The 16,153-nt window shown below is 55.4% G+C and overlaps 7 protein-coding genes across 7 annotated transcripts; 4 read left to right on the top strand and 3 right to left on the bottom strand.

The window, feature by feature from the left end:
• Positions 1 to 945: 945 nt before the first annotated feature.
• Positions 946 to 1,967, bottom strand: DCS_03459 (Prolyl 4-hydroxylase subunit alpha-1; the record flags this gene model as incomplete). Its single annotated transcript, XM_040800778.1, has 2 exons — positions 946 to 1,509; positions 1,728 to 1,967. 2 exons carry the CDS (start codon positions 1,965 to 1,967, stop codon positions 946 to 948), a joined length of 804 nt encoding a protein of 267 aa, XP_040655811.1.
• Positions 1,968 to 5,132: 3,165 nt separating this feature from the next.
• Positions 5,133 to 5,731, top strand: DCS_03458 (uncharacterized protein; the record flags this gene model as incomplete). Its single annotated transcript, XM_040800777.1, has 3 exons — positions 5,133 to 5,379; positions 5,438 to 5,541; positions 5,585 to 5,731. The coding sequence occupies 3 exons, from the start codon at positions 5,133 to 5,135 to the stop codon at positions 5,729 to 5,731; spliced, it is 498 nt and encodes a 165-aa protein (XP_040655810.1).
• Positions 5,732 to 7,380: 1,649 nt separating this feature from the next.
• DCS_03457 (uncharacterized protein) lies at positions 7,381 to 8,022 on the top strand (the record flags this gene model as incomplete). The annotated part of the gene is made up of 1 exon (XM_040800776.1): positions 7,381 to 8,022. The coding sequence occupies one exon, from the start codon at positions 7,381 to 7,383 to the stop codon at positions 8,020 to 8,022; it is 642 nt and encodes a 213-aa protein (XP_040655809.1).
• Positions 8,023 to 8,249: 227 nt separating this feature from the next.
• Positions 8,250 to 9,692, bottom strand: DCS_03456 (uncharacterized protein; the record flags this gene model as incomplete). Its single annotated transcript, XM_040800775.1, has 1 exon — positions 8,250 to 9,692. One exon carries the CDS (start codon positions 9,690 to 9,692, stop codon positions 8,250 to 8,252), a length of 1,443 nt encoding a protein of 480 aa, XP_040655808.1.
• A 987-nt stretch (positions 9,693 to 10,679) lies between these two features.
• Positions 10,680 to 10,997, top strand: DCS_03455 (uncharacterized protein; the record flags this gene model as incomplete). Its single annotated transcript, XM_040800774.1, has 1 exon — positions 10,680 to 10,997. The coding sequence occupies one exon, from the start codon at positions 10,680 to 10,682 to the stop codon at positions 10,995 to 10,997; it is 318 nt and encodes a 105-aa protein (XP_040655807.1).
• A 1,099-nt stretch (positions 10,998 to 12,096) lies between these two features.
• On the top strand, positions 12,097 to 13,958 carry DCS_03454 (DUF580 domain protein Pns1; the record flags this gene model as incomplete). Its single annotated transcript, XM_040800773.1, has 3 exons — positions 12,097 to 12,432; positions 12,520 to 13,536; positions 13,638 to 13,958. 3 exons carry the CDS (start codon positions 12,097 to 12,099, stop codon positions 13,956 to 13,958), a joined length of 1,674 nt encoding a protein of 557 aa, XP_040655806.1.
• Positions 13,959 to 14,388: 430 nt separating this feature from the next.
• DCS_03453 (Autophagy-related protein 17) lies at positions 14,389 to 15,807 on the bottom strand (the record flags this gene model as incomplete). Its single annotated transcript, XM_040800772.1, has 1 exon — positions 14,389 to 15,807. The coding sequence occupies one exon, from the start codon at positions 15,805 to 15,807 to the stop codon at positions 14,389 to 14,391; it is 1,419 nt and encodes a 472-aa protein (XP_040655805.1).
• Positions 15,808 to 16,153: the final 346 nt, after the last annotated feature.

Here is a 16,153-nt window from a genome sequence, read left to right as displayed (position 1 = left end):
TGTACAAGCACTAATGCTTGTAACAGCTGATGCCTATGTGTTCATTTCGTGAATGGGAAGGAGAGGCAGGTGGTGCCACTTGCCTACTCACAAGACTCGATCCGCGTTGCGAGTGAGTCGCTTCGTGCTGCTCACGTGAGCAAAGTCGCCCACTTCCTCAAAATATCGAGATGGCATTGCCGAAAATCACAGCATCGGCTGTCACAAGCACAACCACAGAGGCTGGAAGTCCTTCTATGAGTACTCCGTACAGATAGTGGCATTCCCCTCGCACGCTGGGCTACCAACTCGTCCGTGTCCTTAACACCCCCACCGAGAACGCCACACAAGCAACATAGCAATACAGGAATTCAACGCAGTCAACACATTCAACGAAGGCACGATAGAAAAATGAGCGCAACGTAGCACGAAGTACAGGGCCTACCCTACAACGGCATCGACTACACGATCGAGCATCCCCAAAGACTCGGACTTGAATAGCCAGAATCGCCATTTTCTGCATGCTAAGTATGTCTTTAGTCTGTCTGACTGAACTCTCTCTCAGGAACATGACAGTATGATGGGCAGATATTCGTTGGTTGTTGTATGGACTGATATTCAGGGGCCCAGGTGCCCCCCCAGCAGTACTCTACTGAATCGTACTGCCAGAGGCTTCTTCAATTCGTCGTCAGCTGTACATTTTGTGGTTCTCGTCCTTGTTGGGGACTTTGGCCGGCTTGGGGGCGATGAGCAGTTCGATGTTGTCAAGAAAAACATGGTGGGCAACGAGATGGTTGGGATAGAACCCATCATTCTCGTATCCGGCAGCCACCTAACCCTGGAGAGGGAAGTAAAGGACAAAAATGCCGAAAAAGGCCGTCGGTGGTTTTTGAGGCGCCGCGCCGATGAGCGAGGGTTTATGTGAGAGGCGGTTGAAACTCTGCACCTGCAGACGAGACAGATCGATCAGAGAATTCTGCCAGTACTCCAAATATTCAAGCCGACCTTGACACCTTCCATCACAGGCAGACCGGCATGCCAGGTCGCATCAGAGCCCCTGCCGTCGGCGGCAAAGTTTTCCCAGTAGACGGCGTTGCCGGCGAGGGGCTTGAAGACGGTGCCGGTGGGCTGGGGCCTGGCTGCCGTGGTGTCGCACTCGACGAGTCGGCACCACGGCTTGGCGGCCTCGCCGCGGACGGCCAAGTACGGGAATTCGGTGCCACCGCCCTGCAGGTCCTGGGTATCGAGCCAAACCATGAAGCTGCTCACGCGACCCCAGCCGCCGACGGCAGCGCCGTAGTCGAAGTGGTGGGCGTAATGGCCTCCGGCTACGTATCTCTGCGTGCGGAGGCGCTCGAGGAATACGTCGTCGCGCCACCCCTGCAAGGCACGAGCGCGGGCTTCGATGCAGCGGACGGTGGCTGTACGCGGGATGAGGGCGACGGACGAGTTGCGGACGGCCGTGTCGCGGTGGACGTCGTCTACCTTGTGCGTTACCGTCGAGGCTTCAAAGAGGGGTTCGCTTGACCTCTCCGTCAGCATCAGCACCGGTATCAGGTCCGATCGCCGGCCGGCCATGGTTCATACATTCACCCTCCTTGACGATTCACGATACATCATCATTCATCCTTCAAGGTTCATGATTCACGACCGTCATGGACGAGCGTGGGGACGAAACCGGCATGGCGCGACGGCAAAGCATGAACGCACCTGATTTCCAGCAAGTGCTTCCTCTCAGGTTCGCTTACGAATCCCTCCAGATACAGGACGAGCGGCTCCCTGCTGATGATTCTGGTGGCATACGCATCTACGGGACAGTCCAGAGCAGCGTCCTCGGGCCCGACGAGTGCAAGCAGGGACTCGTTCATGCGAGGCTTCGGCGCAAGATGGCGGCTCGGGGAGCGGCCCTGAGGAGGGAAAAGATAGTGACCGATTGGGTTGGCAAGAAAAAGACCGATAGCCAGGAGGGCAACGAGGTAGGAGAACATGGCGGTTGGTGCTCGAATGACTTGTGCGACGTGGTGACTCGGGCGTGGAGATGGAACAAACAGCACGAGCGTCAAAGGTGGCTCCGTTGTGGCTTTGCGGCCAGTGGCGCAGCCGCCTGTCTGCAGCCATAGCGGGCCAAATCGCTCATACTTGCATTTACCCACGCTGTACTCCGTACTCCGTACGTACACTCTGTACTTGCAATATTTGTCCACATGTACTTAAATACTTGTAGTACGGATTATTACTTGTACGATGAATAACTGCACGTATGAAGTACATGTGATCATAATAATACTTCGTATTATCAGTTCTTGTACTCCGTACATATTCATCAGTATTGGACCAACGTGCGCGCAAGTATTTACTTCGTACTTGGTACATATAAGTACACCTGTACTGTTATTACGCTCCTCCACTTCCCTGGTACTTGAACCTGCGCGTTTGCAACATCATATCACGGCCTAATTCGCATACTGTACAACACAGTACACATACGGAGTACATGCATCGTCTTACTCCGTTCATGTACCGAAAGATGGTACATTGTTGAACATGTGCTCCGTGCGGTACGCTTAAGTACTTACAGGCACGGTGTACAGGACTTGCAGGTTCGAGTACTTGCATAGAAACAATGTCGTGCATCGCCTCGACAAAAAGCTTCACCCAAACAAGGCAGTCTATTAATTTTTTTTCTTTTTCTTCTCTTCTCTGTTTTTCGACGTGCCAACGTTCATAAAGATACCTAGTGCATACACGCACAGCATGGAGCCTGTATTCAGACTTGCCATGCTTGCGCTCGTCAGACATCTTCGGCATGCATGGACTCTTCATACAAACGCCAACTATCAGTAATGGTCACGTCGAAATACGTGCGAGGTCGGACGCAGCACGAAATTGGCACCAATATGGCTTCGTCCCAGCCCAAGTCACGTATAGGGAGACTTCAGGACCGAACCATCATCTGCAACCGACAGGCGCCGCAAAGTCACGGTCTTTGATCCGTCATATTGCCCGCAACGCGGCGTCCATCTCAGTTTACGCTCGCATGGGCATCCTCGCTCAATCGATGACGACATACATACAAATTCTCACCTCGTCATGGACAGGTACGGACACCTACCGAAATGAAGCTGCGAGTAACGTATCGAAATACCAATAATAGGCAATCTAGATTTCAATCTTGCCTGTCAAGGACTGATCGAATAGTATTCAAAGACGTATTGCTATTCATATCCCGTGCTTTACAAGACCTCCTGCGGAGCCTCTCCTCGTGTTCCATCAGAAAAATAATCACCACTTAGGATCACATGGGAGTTCGAGGAGCTTCGTTCCAAATCTAGTTACGGACTCAACCAGAACATTCCGCCATGCTATTATCCTTGATTGCTGCCGCTTTGTTCGCGGGAATAAAATCGACCATCCGCAAAGCGATCAACAAGGCGGTCTCTGATGCCGTCAACCAACCTCGGACAAACACCAAGCAATTAGTCGCCCTCCGCCTTTTCTATCGCCCTGGCTGCATGGAAACCGACCCAAGGATCAGGCTGATTCTTGGTCGGGACATTAAGAGTCGTAGTTGCAACAGCCTTGGCGGCTCCGCCGAGGGGATCACAGTCACCATGATCGAGAGTATTGACCGTTGCCATTGTAGGCACCTATGCGTCCCAGCCACAGTCTCGTGAAGGATGCTGACGCGGCTCCGATCAGTATCAGTCCATGTTTATAACAAAAGATTTTGCAAAGGCGTGAAGAGTACGGTCCCCGAAGGAACATGCTCGGAATCACCCCCCAAGAGCCGATTCAGGTCTTATCGGGCGCACTGCAACTTTGGCAATGGTACCGTGCCCGAATTGACGACTAATTCGACGGTAACGTCTTCCATGGTAAACCTTACAATGGCAACTCTTTCCATGGCAACTCCTTCAATGGCCACGCTTTCGATGACAACAGCTTCAGCGGGGTGGTGAAACCATGATCCGGGATTGCAAGAAAATGTTCCCCCTCGCGTGACAACGGCGTCATGTCTTCTCGGCTGGTGAACTACGGCGACGAAAAGGGCTCAGCGGCGAGTGTCCTGAATACTCCCTGCAGTGTCACCGAAGCAGTGCTTGATGGTGAATTCTTGACTTTTGCTCGGCAGCCCGTTTGGAATTTCGCAGCAATCGAAATCAATGGATCGTGTTGATAGCATTCGCCGAGGTCATACTCTTCATCGTCCTTCGTCTTCCTGTCACAGACGGGGACTAGATCTGGAAACAAGGGGCTATTTAACCCAGCTGCACAAGAAATAGCACCACTCAGTCATTACGCACCAAGACTAGATTGACGAGGAGAGTTTGAATCGCTTGGGGCACGTACTTTGCAGGACAAACTCACCCGTGACAACAAATTCGAAACCACGTCGGTACATACGCATTTCATCAGTGCTGTTAACTCCAAAAGACCAAGCCAGAGGCGCTTGCTCTACATGTACACACGCTTCCCTGCAGAGCCATGGCCTGCACGGAAACATTGCCTGTTTGAAATTTGCCCTCTACTGGCGAGACGATGCAGTCACGGTCAAGCTGAAATAGTTGAAGTCAGAGTAAGCTCCAAACCTACCTATACTATACGCACATGCACGCACATGTATGCACATGGACGTACATGCGCACACACAGACAGACATGGAGACAAATAAACGTACAGAACGCACGCGGGACTTTTGCGCCCTTTAATACGGAGTCGAGCAAGCCAACGCACAAATGCGGGCCTGGGACCGACGCTGAATCTATAATCACGCAGAAGCTCGTTAATTACTCACTCGCCATTATCATTCCTCTCTCGTCCGTCTTTCCTACCGGACGCCGCTGACGGCGCGTGCGTCCTTTGTCTGGGCACCCGTGGCATGATGATGAGCCAGACGGCGTCCATAATACGCCTCAACTTCATCCTACTAATAAATGTTGCCCATCCGGCCAAAAGAACGAGCGTCCTCGATATGAACTGGCTCGCATCCAACTCCAACTCATTCTTTGTCTCCTTGCGCAACTCGATAATACCGACAAAGTACGGACCAATCACCGTACATCGTGGAACTGTTCGCTTTCATTCATTTTCTACGCCCTTTCTCCCACCTTATTACAAATTTTCACAAGCAGCACTGGTTCAGTCTTGATAAAATGCACTTCACCATTGTCATGACCGCCATGGCTGCTGTCCTAGCCAGTTCCGCCAGCGCCAACTCCGTGCTGGCGAACAACACCATCGCCAGCTTTCGGCTCTTTGGCCTCCGCGGCTGCTTGTTTAACTACCTTGACGATTGGACGGCTGTGGAAGCCGATGCTCGAGACGACGTGTGCAAAACCTTTGGCTCAAAAACCAGTCCTCAGTCGGTCCAGATAGTAAACATTGCCAAGAGGTGCAAGCGTAGGTCACCGATGTACATTCGCTTCCCTGCCGCACTTGCTGACGAACATTTCAACAGTCCAAGTTTTCGCCGACGGGGCGTGCAATGGGCCCAAAAGAACAGGCCAAGGCGAGGCGTGCTTGGGAGTGCGCTCCAGGACCGAGAACTTCAAGTCTTTCCGGGTACGCTGTAACAACTATAACTACAAGAACGAAAGCTCGACAGCTACACGTCCGGTTCGCGGCTCGCGAGCAGCGAAAACACAGGCTGAAGTTGGACCGACACTCTGGACAACACTGCATCCTATTCCGGAAAATCAGAAATGAAGTCATGGACGAAATTACCCATCCGCCCGCGGGCACTCGCAGCTAGGGCCAAGGTCGATGATCGGATTAGACGAGCAGGACAGGTCAAAAGAAGGTGGTTTTCTTCCTCGGTGACGATTTTGCCGAGAGTAGATATTCTCTGAATTGAATACATTGGATTCACTTTCCTAGGCAACCTTCCGTCATGGATTGGATGCGGCCCGAAGGGTGGGGGATGGACTGACCAGCCCCTGAAGCGGATGTTGATGTCTCGGCTCGGAGTTGCAGCTGGCTCCAAGGCGCCAGCCACGTCGCACAGCATCAAGCATCAGGCGAGATACATGCAGGTTACTATAGAAAGAATCTACGGAGTATCTAACATCCAATTCCAAAGAGTTTTCGGTGAGGACAGGTCAAGAATGTTCGACCCTGCCTTTCCGAACTCCCGATCGGATTCTTCACCAACCACCCCACTCTCACATCTATCACATCCACCCTTCCGTCACATCCATCACATCCATACACGTTTGTCACATACATCACATACATCACATACATCACACCCTCCACTCCATCCACTCATTACCTGCAGATATACTCCAGACGACGATGACGCCCCGGGTCAGCATCTACCACTGGAAGGTGCCTGAATCATACCAAAAGTTGGGATTCACATGCAGGAGGATTCCTATCAGGGGCAACCGAGGGGATCCAACCACTGGCGCAGTGGCTGTATATTGACTGAAGGGGCAGTAGGCCTTCCCTCTGATAAACTGAGCACGTTGTAATGATTGAGATGCATGTGCATTTGTATACCTGTATGGTAATTAGCCCATTTCAGTCGCCCTCGTCAACCACACAGATTCCTCGCTCCATAGGTGCAAAGTCAATATACATGAACTTGAGTCGTATTCCGTATCCCGTATCCCGTATGCCGTATGCCGGTTGCTCAGCCGCCTCAAGGCCCTGTGACCTTTTCCTCGCGGAATCTATTTTTAACCGACGGCTGCTGCACGAGTAAGCTGGGTCCCTGTCGGGGCTGAGACAGGCCAGCCTCCGGCGAGTGCATATATCGGTATAGTGCGGAGTACGAAAGTGAGGAAGTAGACGAACACTGTAGCAAGTCGAGCCCGCCCAGGTGGTCTCAGCGATAGTGATGATATTCTGGTCGCAGTTGCGGGCCAACATGGATATTGCGCGGAATGTCGCCACCGCGTCTCACACCGGGGTCAATCTCGTGTTTTGTCTTGGCACTGAGGAGAACCATCAGCATGGATAGGCTGCAGCAGTCTGGAACAGTTGATGCAGCCAGCAAAGATGGTGCTCAGGCTTGGGTTCGCCTCGCCTTGTTGTCGTGGTGATTGCATGAATACGAAGTACCGACACGGCGTGGTAACCTTCTTTCATGCTGGCTGAAACAGGTCGGATGGTGGTATAATATACGTATACCGATGCATATACGTATACCGATGGATCTGTACACACTCGTCGACGTAATCGAAGCGAGAGGGAGGCGTATAAGAGAGAGGGCAAGCCTCGGACGAGAGCAAATAACTCCTGTCCCGCCTCCCCTTGTCATCCTCTTCAGACATTGGCTTCATCAGCGTGTCCGTACTGAAGGGTTTCCGGCCTCACCTTTCCTTGGACTGCAACGCATCGCTCCCCCCCCCCCCCCCCCCCCATCCACATACGCATCCGTTCCATCCATCCGTCGCCATGAAGATGCTCATCCTCTTCATCGCCCTCACCGCTGGCGTCCTCGGCAGCATGCTCGAGGGTTCCTTCGTTTCCCCCCGTAACGCGGCGCCCGCATCTTGCTTCGAAGTGGGCGAAAAGCAATGCGGCGAGCTCTGCATTCCCCTCTCGTACATCTGCTGCCCCGACGGCAAGGGCGGATGTCCCGGATCGCACGGCTGTCAGCTCGCAGAGAACGGGGTCTGGGGATGCTGCCCCATCGGTCAGGTGTGCCACGGCAGCGCGACGGCGACGACAAACACCATGGTCATAAACCCCACCGGGGCGGAGACGAATACCATGGCCAACACCCTCACCAACAGCCTCCCTGGTCAGCCGAGCACGCAGACAACGCCCGTGACTGTGCTTCCCACAGCCGAGACGGACGCCGAGGAGCCGACAGGTACGGAGGAGCCAACTGCAGCCACTGGACAGCCGTCCATCTCGACCGTCCCCGTGTCGGCGTCATCCACCACGGGCCGCTCCAACGCAACCGTGACGGCTCCTCAGTCCAGCACAACTGCGGGCCAGCCGCGTGCCAGCATCACGGCTGCCGGCAATTCCCTGTCCGCCTCTGGCCTCGTTGGCGGCTTGGTCGCCGGCGCCGTTGCTCTTTTCCTCTGACTAGGTAGCGGAAGATGGACGATGGAAGGGTAAAGGATGAAGCAGGCTTGCTTTGGAAAAGCGGAAGTTGACGTCGCACGGATGTCATGACGTGTGTGGGTGAGGATGACAGAACAGGGCCGGCCGGCGTTTGCCTGCTATTGACGCGATGGAGAATAATACAATACCAACGACGGTCTTCTTCCACCCTAGAGCACACGCAGAAACAGCTTCGGTCCGAACAGGGCTCAAACGGGTGATGCCGCGGATGTGAGCTGTAACTTGTTCCATTCAGGAAGCGCCCATTTCTGCATCCACTCCGAATTGACGACCTGGCCAATATTCGCTCGTTTCTGTGGTGGAAAGACGAGCATAGACCGCATGAGCGCCAGGATGGCCCGTCTCTCATCGGCATCAAACGTCGGCAGCTCCCTATGCTCCCGCGGCTCCTGGAGGCTCGATTCAAAACGATCGTCGAGTGTCTGAATGTTCCCTTTCGGCACGCCAGTGGATGTGAACCATTTCGATCTTGCTTCCCACCTAGTCCACCATTCGGTCGGTAGCATGCCAAGAATCTCGACTTGCTCGCAGGTTATGTCATCGGCCGTGGCGAGGCATCCATCAAATAGAGACCTATGTCCTAGTATGTCCCAAACGGCACAGGCCAACGTCCAGATGTCGGATGCGAACGAAAGCGGCTCCTCCGGTTCGAACCAAGATTCGGGCGGCTGCAGAGTGAGGGGAGCACGAGATTCAAATCTTGCCTCGCTCCCTGGAGAATGGGCTTCGCCATAGTCGGCAAGGCAGATGCTTGCTTCTGGCAGCGTGATTTCTTCACTTGGCTTCCCCAGGATTATGGGAAGAACACCAGACGATGGCACATGCGGCGCCAGCTGCTTCTTGTCGTACCGAACTACTGGCTCTAGTCTTGGTTCACCAAAGGTGCTGTAAATCTGCTCGTCAGACATCTCCGCCATCTGCCGTGGCAGTCGCAGCAAGACATTTCCCAGGTGCAGGTCTCCATGAACGAACCCGCGGAAGTGTAGGTAAGAAACAGCTAGAATAAGCTGAGCAGCCAAGGCTCTGGCAACGTCGAGCTGAAAGAACCCTCGGAAGGATGCATCCTTTACTCGCGCGAGACTGGCTCTCCCAGGGACAGTAACGAGGCAGACATGCGTGCCATGAGGACCTTGCAGGCTGAATCGATCAATCAATTCGGGGACAAAATGGCTGTCTGCATGGCCTGAGGGGTGCTGTGGAGGCGAATTCAGGGCAGAGAGCGCTTTCAGCTCGGCGGTATTGGCGTCTGCGATGGTGATTTTGATGGCAACAAGGCTAACAGAGCGGTTTGGCTCCAGTTCATCTCGGGCGAGCCAAGTAGTAGAGAAGGTGCCATGTCCAAGCTTATTAATAACCCGATACCGGTGGTGAAGAGTGTCGCCGATTTGCAGAGGATGATAGCCCCAGGGCCGATACTTCTCAATCCTCTCCACTCCCTCGATCGGCTCGAACTCGAAGTCGGACGAGGACTTGTCGGTAGATGAGAGCGACATTGAGCAAAGCGTGCGGCGTTTGGACCAGGGATAGGTAGGACACTCTTTCCTTCGTTGTGTGGTGAAGCTTCGGAGGACTCCGACTTGCCGCTGGATGCAAGAGTGAACGGTCGGGTAACTGGGCAGTAGGATCCGCATGGTGTTGAAAGGGCAACAGAGACGAAACAGCAGGACAAGTCGAATGATGATATGGCCGACAAGAGGGTAGCAAGGCTATGAGAACGGGAGCGTTTGTCGGCGTTGGCGAGTGGGCGTCAACCGCCACATTGCCCTGGATGCTTTCGAGGCTGGATGGCGATGTTTCCAGCGGCGTCAAGTGCAGTGCTGGTATATAATAGTTGTTCTTAAGTATGGGCTGTTGTGTTGGTGGTCAGGTGATGACGAGGCTACCACGTCGGAAACACTGGGAGCCAACGTGACTGGCTGGCGACTTTGCCGTACAGCACCTGCACACCTAGTCGCCTGTGACCAGTGGTTGGCGCAGTGCTGGTGCTGCGCTGGCGCGCGGCTTCACGATATCGAGCCTAGGGTTAAACTGCTCACCCAACAACATTTGAAACATTATCACGCAAAAAACTTGATAAACATCACCATCTCCACGGGACGCTACATGTTTCAGAAGCCAATTCTTTCTGCTGTCGACTTGTAACGTAGGCGGCTACGTCGCGCGTGTGAGTGAGGCTGAATGGGCTTGTTACACTGTAGCCATCTCCAGGCCATATGCCAGCGGCATCGAGTGTGAGAAAGGGACCGCAGACGGGAAGAGAAGAAAACTTGGTACAAGTACGTTGCGACTCGGCGCACCGTGACGGAGATGTTTTTAATGGCATCAGTTCTTCTTTGGCATCCCAGGCGATTGTATGTGTTGTTCTCTCAAGCCTTGCATTCACCATCTCGTTCGATCAGCACCGAGACATCATGTCAACAGTAAACATCGTGAAGTACTATTTTTACAAAAAAAAATGTCCCGAAACCGGAGAGGGCACAGAAGTTGATTGCCCTGGCCTACCGCACGGCAAGAGACAGATAGCTATACCCAAAAGCGGTTTTGATCAAGCATGCACACAGCACCACAGGCCAAACGCCCATGACATGGCAAATGTTTGGAACAACCACCCCGCTAACATGGTCGAACGATACAGGTCCGACGCCCATAGCTCTACCAGCATTGCGGGTATACACCATAAGGATCCCAAAGGATTGCATGTAACCCTATGCTACAAGGACGAGGGACAGGCTACTCGTGGCACCCACGTGGCAAGCCATGGTTACGTTGTCGATGCGCAGAGCCTGGAATTTCGAGAAGCAACACATGCGCGAGAGAAGGCAGATGGTACCATGAAGTCTTCAGGAGGGCTCGTGTGGCCGCCGGAGAATGAGCTCTATGCCGCACCTGAGATTGGGTACGGTCATTTTCCACAGGACGACGAATCTGACCACTGACGGAGAATGTGCCGCTGCGGGAGTTCATCATGTATGATAAACCAGCTGTGACACGACATGCCATCCACAGGTCAAGGCAAAATGGACGAGAAATAGAGAACCAGGGACGAATCACGCGTCTTTCTTTGCCCATGGCCGTCGTCGTCGGTCCCATCGTTTCGCGTGTTCGCCCATACGCAGCATGCCCAGCATAGGGTACTCGTGATTCAGCTGTTCGCCCATACGCAGCATGCCCAGCATAGGGTACTCGTTATGCTGCTGTTCGCCCCCCTGCCCCTAGGACGCAAGGCAGTTTGATTATAATCTGAAGTAATCCGTCTTTCATCGCTGTTGAATACTTGCCTGGCCTGGCTCCGTCTCCAGGACAGTCGGGCTCTCGTTTCTTCGATTCTTTCGCCCGTGCACAGTGTCAGCACCCGTTTGCCACACATTCACAGACAGGGAGAATGGTTTTCCGGGCAAGCGACAATCGATGACTCCAGTAGGACGGCTGCAACGGCAATGGAATATTCGTGATGGATGGAGATTAAATATCTATCGAAGTGTGCATGCGTTTGAACGTGATGATCAATTGGCAATGTTTGGTCCAAGCACACGTCATTGACCTCACAAGTACAAGTACTTGGTACAAGCACATCCCCGCCATCATCACTAATACCGTTAGATTGCGTCGAGATTCTGGCGATGACGTTGTTTTACCGCCAGAGACTAGCCAAACACAGGCAAGCGCCAACAAATTAGTTTTGTCGTTACCGTTACCAGCCAGCAACCCATAGTAGAGCGAGCCAGCAACCGGGATGAGCAAGATCGCTTGAATCTAGTTTGGACAGTTCGAGTTAGACTACGGTGTGTAAGTTCTGTTTGGCACCTCCTGGCCCCTCTAGCGCCCGTCGCCGAGAGACTGACTGACGCTAGTCCCACAATGTCCCAACCTTTATTTCCCTTCCCATTCTCGTCGACATCGCCATCTCCATTTCTTCTTCTTCATTCTTGTTCATGTACTCGTTGCTTTCCATCTCGCCACGAACCTCGCCCTCATCTATCGCGCAGTATCCATTCGCCGTACAATTAGCCGCATCTTGCCACCTCGACTGCCGCCATGGGCGAGGCGGAAGGTTACCTGCTTCAGCCGCAGCAGCCGCAGCAACCGCAGCAACAGCAACGAACCGGTCCTTCAAACGGCCAGCAGGGCCAGCAGCAGCAATGGCAGCAATGGCAGCAGCCGCAGGGCTACAACGACGGGAACCAAAACTGGAACAATCAGCAGGGCCAGGGCTACGAGCAGACGGGTGCCTACCAGCAGCAGCAGTACCACTACGGCGCGCCTCCGCCCTACAGCTTCAACCCCCCCCAGGGCCCCGATGAAAAGTACGGCTTCGAGCAGGCTTTCAAGATTGAGAAGCCCAAGTGGAACGACATCTGGGCCGGCATTCTGGTAGGCGATGGCCATGGTCTTCCCCTTCCCACGGGCCGGCCGAGCCGCCGACGTCACCCTCTTGCTCGCTGACCGGTCCACCAACAGTTCCTCCTCGTCTGCGCCGGCTTCGTCGCCGTGTCCGCCATCGCCATCCAAGGCTACTCGTCGAGCACGCACGGCAAGGGCATCTACAACAGCACCAACACCTTCACCCTCAACAGCAACACGCTCATCCTCTTCGCCTTCGTCCTCGTCATCGCCTTTGTCTTCTCCTGGCTCTACGTCTGGGTCGCCCGCCTCCTGCCGAAGCAGTTCATCTGGATCACGGGCATCCTGAACATCATCTGGACCCTCGGCACCGCCATCTACTACCTCTACCAGAAGTACTGGTCCGCCGGCGTCGTCTTCCTCATCTTCGCCCTCCTCACCGCCTTTGCTTTCTACACCTGGATCCCGCGGATCCCCTTCTCAGCCCTCATGCTCAAGTCGACCATCGACGTGAGCAAAAAGTACGGCCACGTCTACCTCGTGAGCCTCATCGGCGGCCTGCTCGCCACCGCCTTCGCCGCTTGGTTCTCCATCACCATGGTCGCCATCTACGTCAAGTACGAGCCCTCGAGCAGCAACCCCAACTGCGCCAACGGCGGCTGCAGCGACGCCAAGATCATCGGCCTCATGGTCTTCATCACCTTTGCGGGCTACTGGATCTCCGAGTGGCTCAAGAACACCATCCACACCATCATCTCGGGAGTCTATGGTTCCTGGTACTTTTGCGTCCACAACTTCCCCCACGCCGCCACCCGCGGCGCCGCGAAGCGCGCCCTCACCTACAGCTTCGGCTCCATCAGCTTCGGCAGTCTCCTCGTCGCCATCATCCAGTTCCTGCGCCAAATCTGCTCCGTCGCGAGGCAGCAGGCCGTCGACGACGGCGGCATCGGCGGCATGATCGGCTGCGTCATCTTCTGCTTCCTCGGCTGCCTCCTCAGCTTGCTGGAGTGGGCCCTCCAGTTTCTGAACAGATATGCCTTCTGCCACATTGCCCTCTACGGAAAGGCCTACATCCCCGCTGCCAAGGATACGTGGAAGATGATTAGGGATCGCGGCATCGACGCCCTCGTCAATGTACGTCCCCCCCCCCCCCCCCCCCCCCTCCCGGTCATCCCTCCAAGTCACCCCTCCAAGTCATCCCTCCACCTAGCCCGTCGATGCTCACCGTTTTCCAGGAATGCCTCATCGGACCCGTGCTCTCCTTCGGTGCCATGTTCATCGGCGTCGCCTGCGCCCTCCTTGCCTACCTGTACCTGCTCCTCACCAACCCGGCCTACAACGTCGGCGGCGGCTACACGCCTGTCATCATGGCCTTTGCCTTCCTCATCGGCTTCCAGATCGCCCACGTCTTCACCACGCCGCTGTCGAGCGGCATCGACTGCATCTTTGTCGCCATGGGCTGGGACCCCAACGTCATGATCAAGGACCACCCCGAGCTCTACCAGGAGATGGTCCGCATCTACCCCAAGATCCAGCAGGCGATCCAGGTGCGCTGAGTTTATGTTTTCCGAGTTTATGATACCACCATTGTATAGCTGGTGCGGGCACGCCATGGGACCCGATGCTTGTGCCTGCGCGGAGCAGGGAATAGTACTAATTAGTAATACGAATCATGTTTTGCTTCACGCGACGACAGCAGCATGTCATGCGTGGATTGCGCGCTCGTCGTATGCATGCATGACGCATGCATGAGATGCATACGTCCGGGGGCTGGAGGTAGTCGTCTCATCAGCAAGAATAATCGGGATGGGTACGGCGGCGGGCGCGTGACATCGTGATAGAGCGAGGTCTATATTTCTATCGATTCAAGTTTGCTTGTCCGCTGATATCTGGCCAAGCCGTATGCTGTTGTGAAGGTGTACACTCTACAAAGTCAAAACGCCCGCTGTCAAGATGAAAGAGAAAAGCACAAAAAGTCCACTGGCCCTATCGCTGGTCCTCGGCTGCTGCATCAGCCTCCTTCGAGGTGTCGACGACAACCTTCCACGTCTTTGGTGTGTCCTGAACGCCAACCCAGAGATCCGTGGGGAGAAACTCGCCGACATGGTGGTGGAAGGACTTGCGGGCGGCGCCGTCGGCCTCCAGCAGCTTGTCGACGCTGCTCTGAGCCCTACGCCAGCAGTCCTCGATCTGCTTGTCGACGGCACGACGGCGGTCGACCTCGAGAACCAGACCGGCGTAGGCGCTGGAGTAGCCCTCGTAAAAGGTGCGCATGTCCTTCATCTCGCGGATCCGGTCAAAGATGGCTTCCTTTTCGTGCCCCCAGCGCTGGAGAAAGTCGCCCTCGGCCGCCAGGTAGTTGGCCAGCCGGTCGCCGACGTCGCGCAAGGTGGAGAAGGCGGACATGACGACGGCGGACGCGGTCTCGGCCTTTTTGGCCTCCTCTTGCAGGAGGTCGTGGTCGGATTCCATGGCGGCGAGCCGATCGTGGATTTCGCCGACGACGTCGTCGACCTCCTTGGCATCCTGGAGGACGACCTTGAACATTTCTTCGCGATCCTTGGCCGTCTTGGGCTCGAGGTTAGACATGTGCGATTCTTGCTCGGCGATAACGCCCGAGATGGAGACGACGTCGTTCCCCTGAGACTCGGCCACCTTCCTACGGGCGAGTGCGGCGGCGCCCTCGGTGGTACGGATGGCGGTGACGCACATGTCGAAGTGCTTGGTGAGCGAGGTAAGCAGCTGGGCCATGGCCGACGAGTTCTCATCCATGCCGATGAGCACGTCGACCATGGGTCGCCCCTCTCCCCTCCCGTCGTCGGCGGGCGGCGTCGATTGGTTGATGGCTTGCTTGAGAGCGCGGATGTCCGTTTCAAACCGCAAGAGGTCCCCGTCCAGCGACCGCTGAATGGCCTGCAGCTGTTGAATGCTGGCCTTCATGACCTCGCGTGTGCTGTGAACTCCCGACTCGTCGACAAAGTCCAGCAGGCTGCGGCGCGACTCGCCCGGGGGTCGGAGGTCCGCCTGGACCGTCGTCGTCTTGAGCATGGACATGGTGGCGGCGAGGTGGTGGTTGACGTCGTCCATGGCGCGGATGAGTCTCTTGAAATCCCGCTGGCCCCATTCGCACGTCGCATTCAAGCTTCGGCGGACGCGGACGAGGATGGAGATCTGGTCGACGATGGCGGCACGGATGAAGGTCGTCTGGGCGACGAGCATGAGCGTATCTTCGTGGGCCCGGCGGGCGGCGGTGGCGAGCTCGTTGGCGCGGAGGACGAGGTTCATGGACGATAGGGACCGCTTGGAGACGAGGAGATGGTTCACGAGCGTATCGAGCGGGATCGGCGATTTGGGTTCGTCGTCGGCCTGGGGCAGGGAGTCCGTCGAGGAGGTTGTTCCCGCCATCTTTGCTGCGCGTGCGATGCACTTGGTGCACTCTGTGTGGTGCGGGAGCGAGAGCGAAGTGAGAGCGCGACCGCGATGGGTCTACATGATGCAGAATGGATGAAAGTCGGGTTGCACACGAATCGGGTTGATGGGGTTGATGGGGTTCCGTGACGGAAGGACGAAGAACGGAGTGACGGATGGTCGAGGCCCAACATACGATATCCGTCATAGCTATGGCGCATACGGTGATGGCTGATAGCCGATAAGAAGCAGACTGCGCTCACCGGCTTTCTGTTATTGGCCGGCGTGCTCGAGCAGAGGCAACAAGGGTGGGGGTTTTATGGAGCGCCGCCGAAAATGGACG

The sequence above is a fragment of the Drechmeria coniospora genome, chromosome 02 (assembly GCF_001625195.1).
Source record: "Drechmeria coniospora strain ARSEF 6962 chromosome 02, whole genome shotgun sequence".
In the NCBI taxonomy this organism is placed as follows: Eukaryota; Fungi; Ascomycota; class Sordariomycetes; order Hypocreales; family Ophiocordycipitaceae; genus Drechmeria; species Drechmeria coniospora.
Note: the sequence above shows the minus strand (reverse complement) of the source record. Positions and strands in the feature narration are given on the sequence as shown.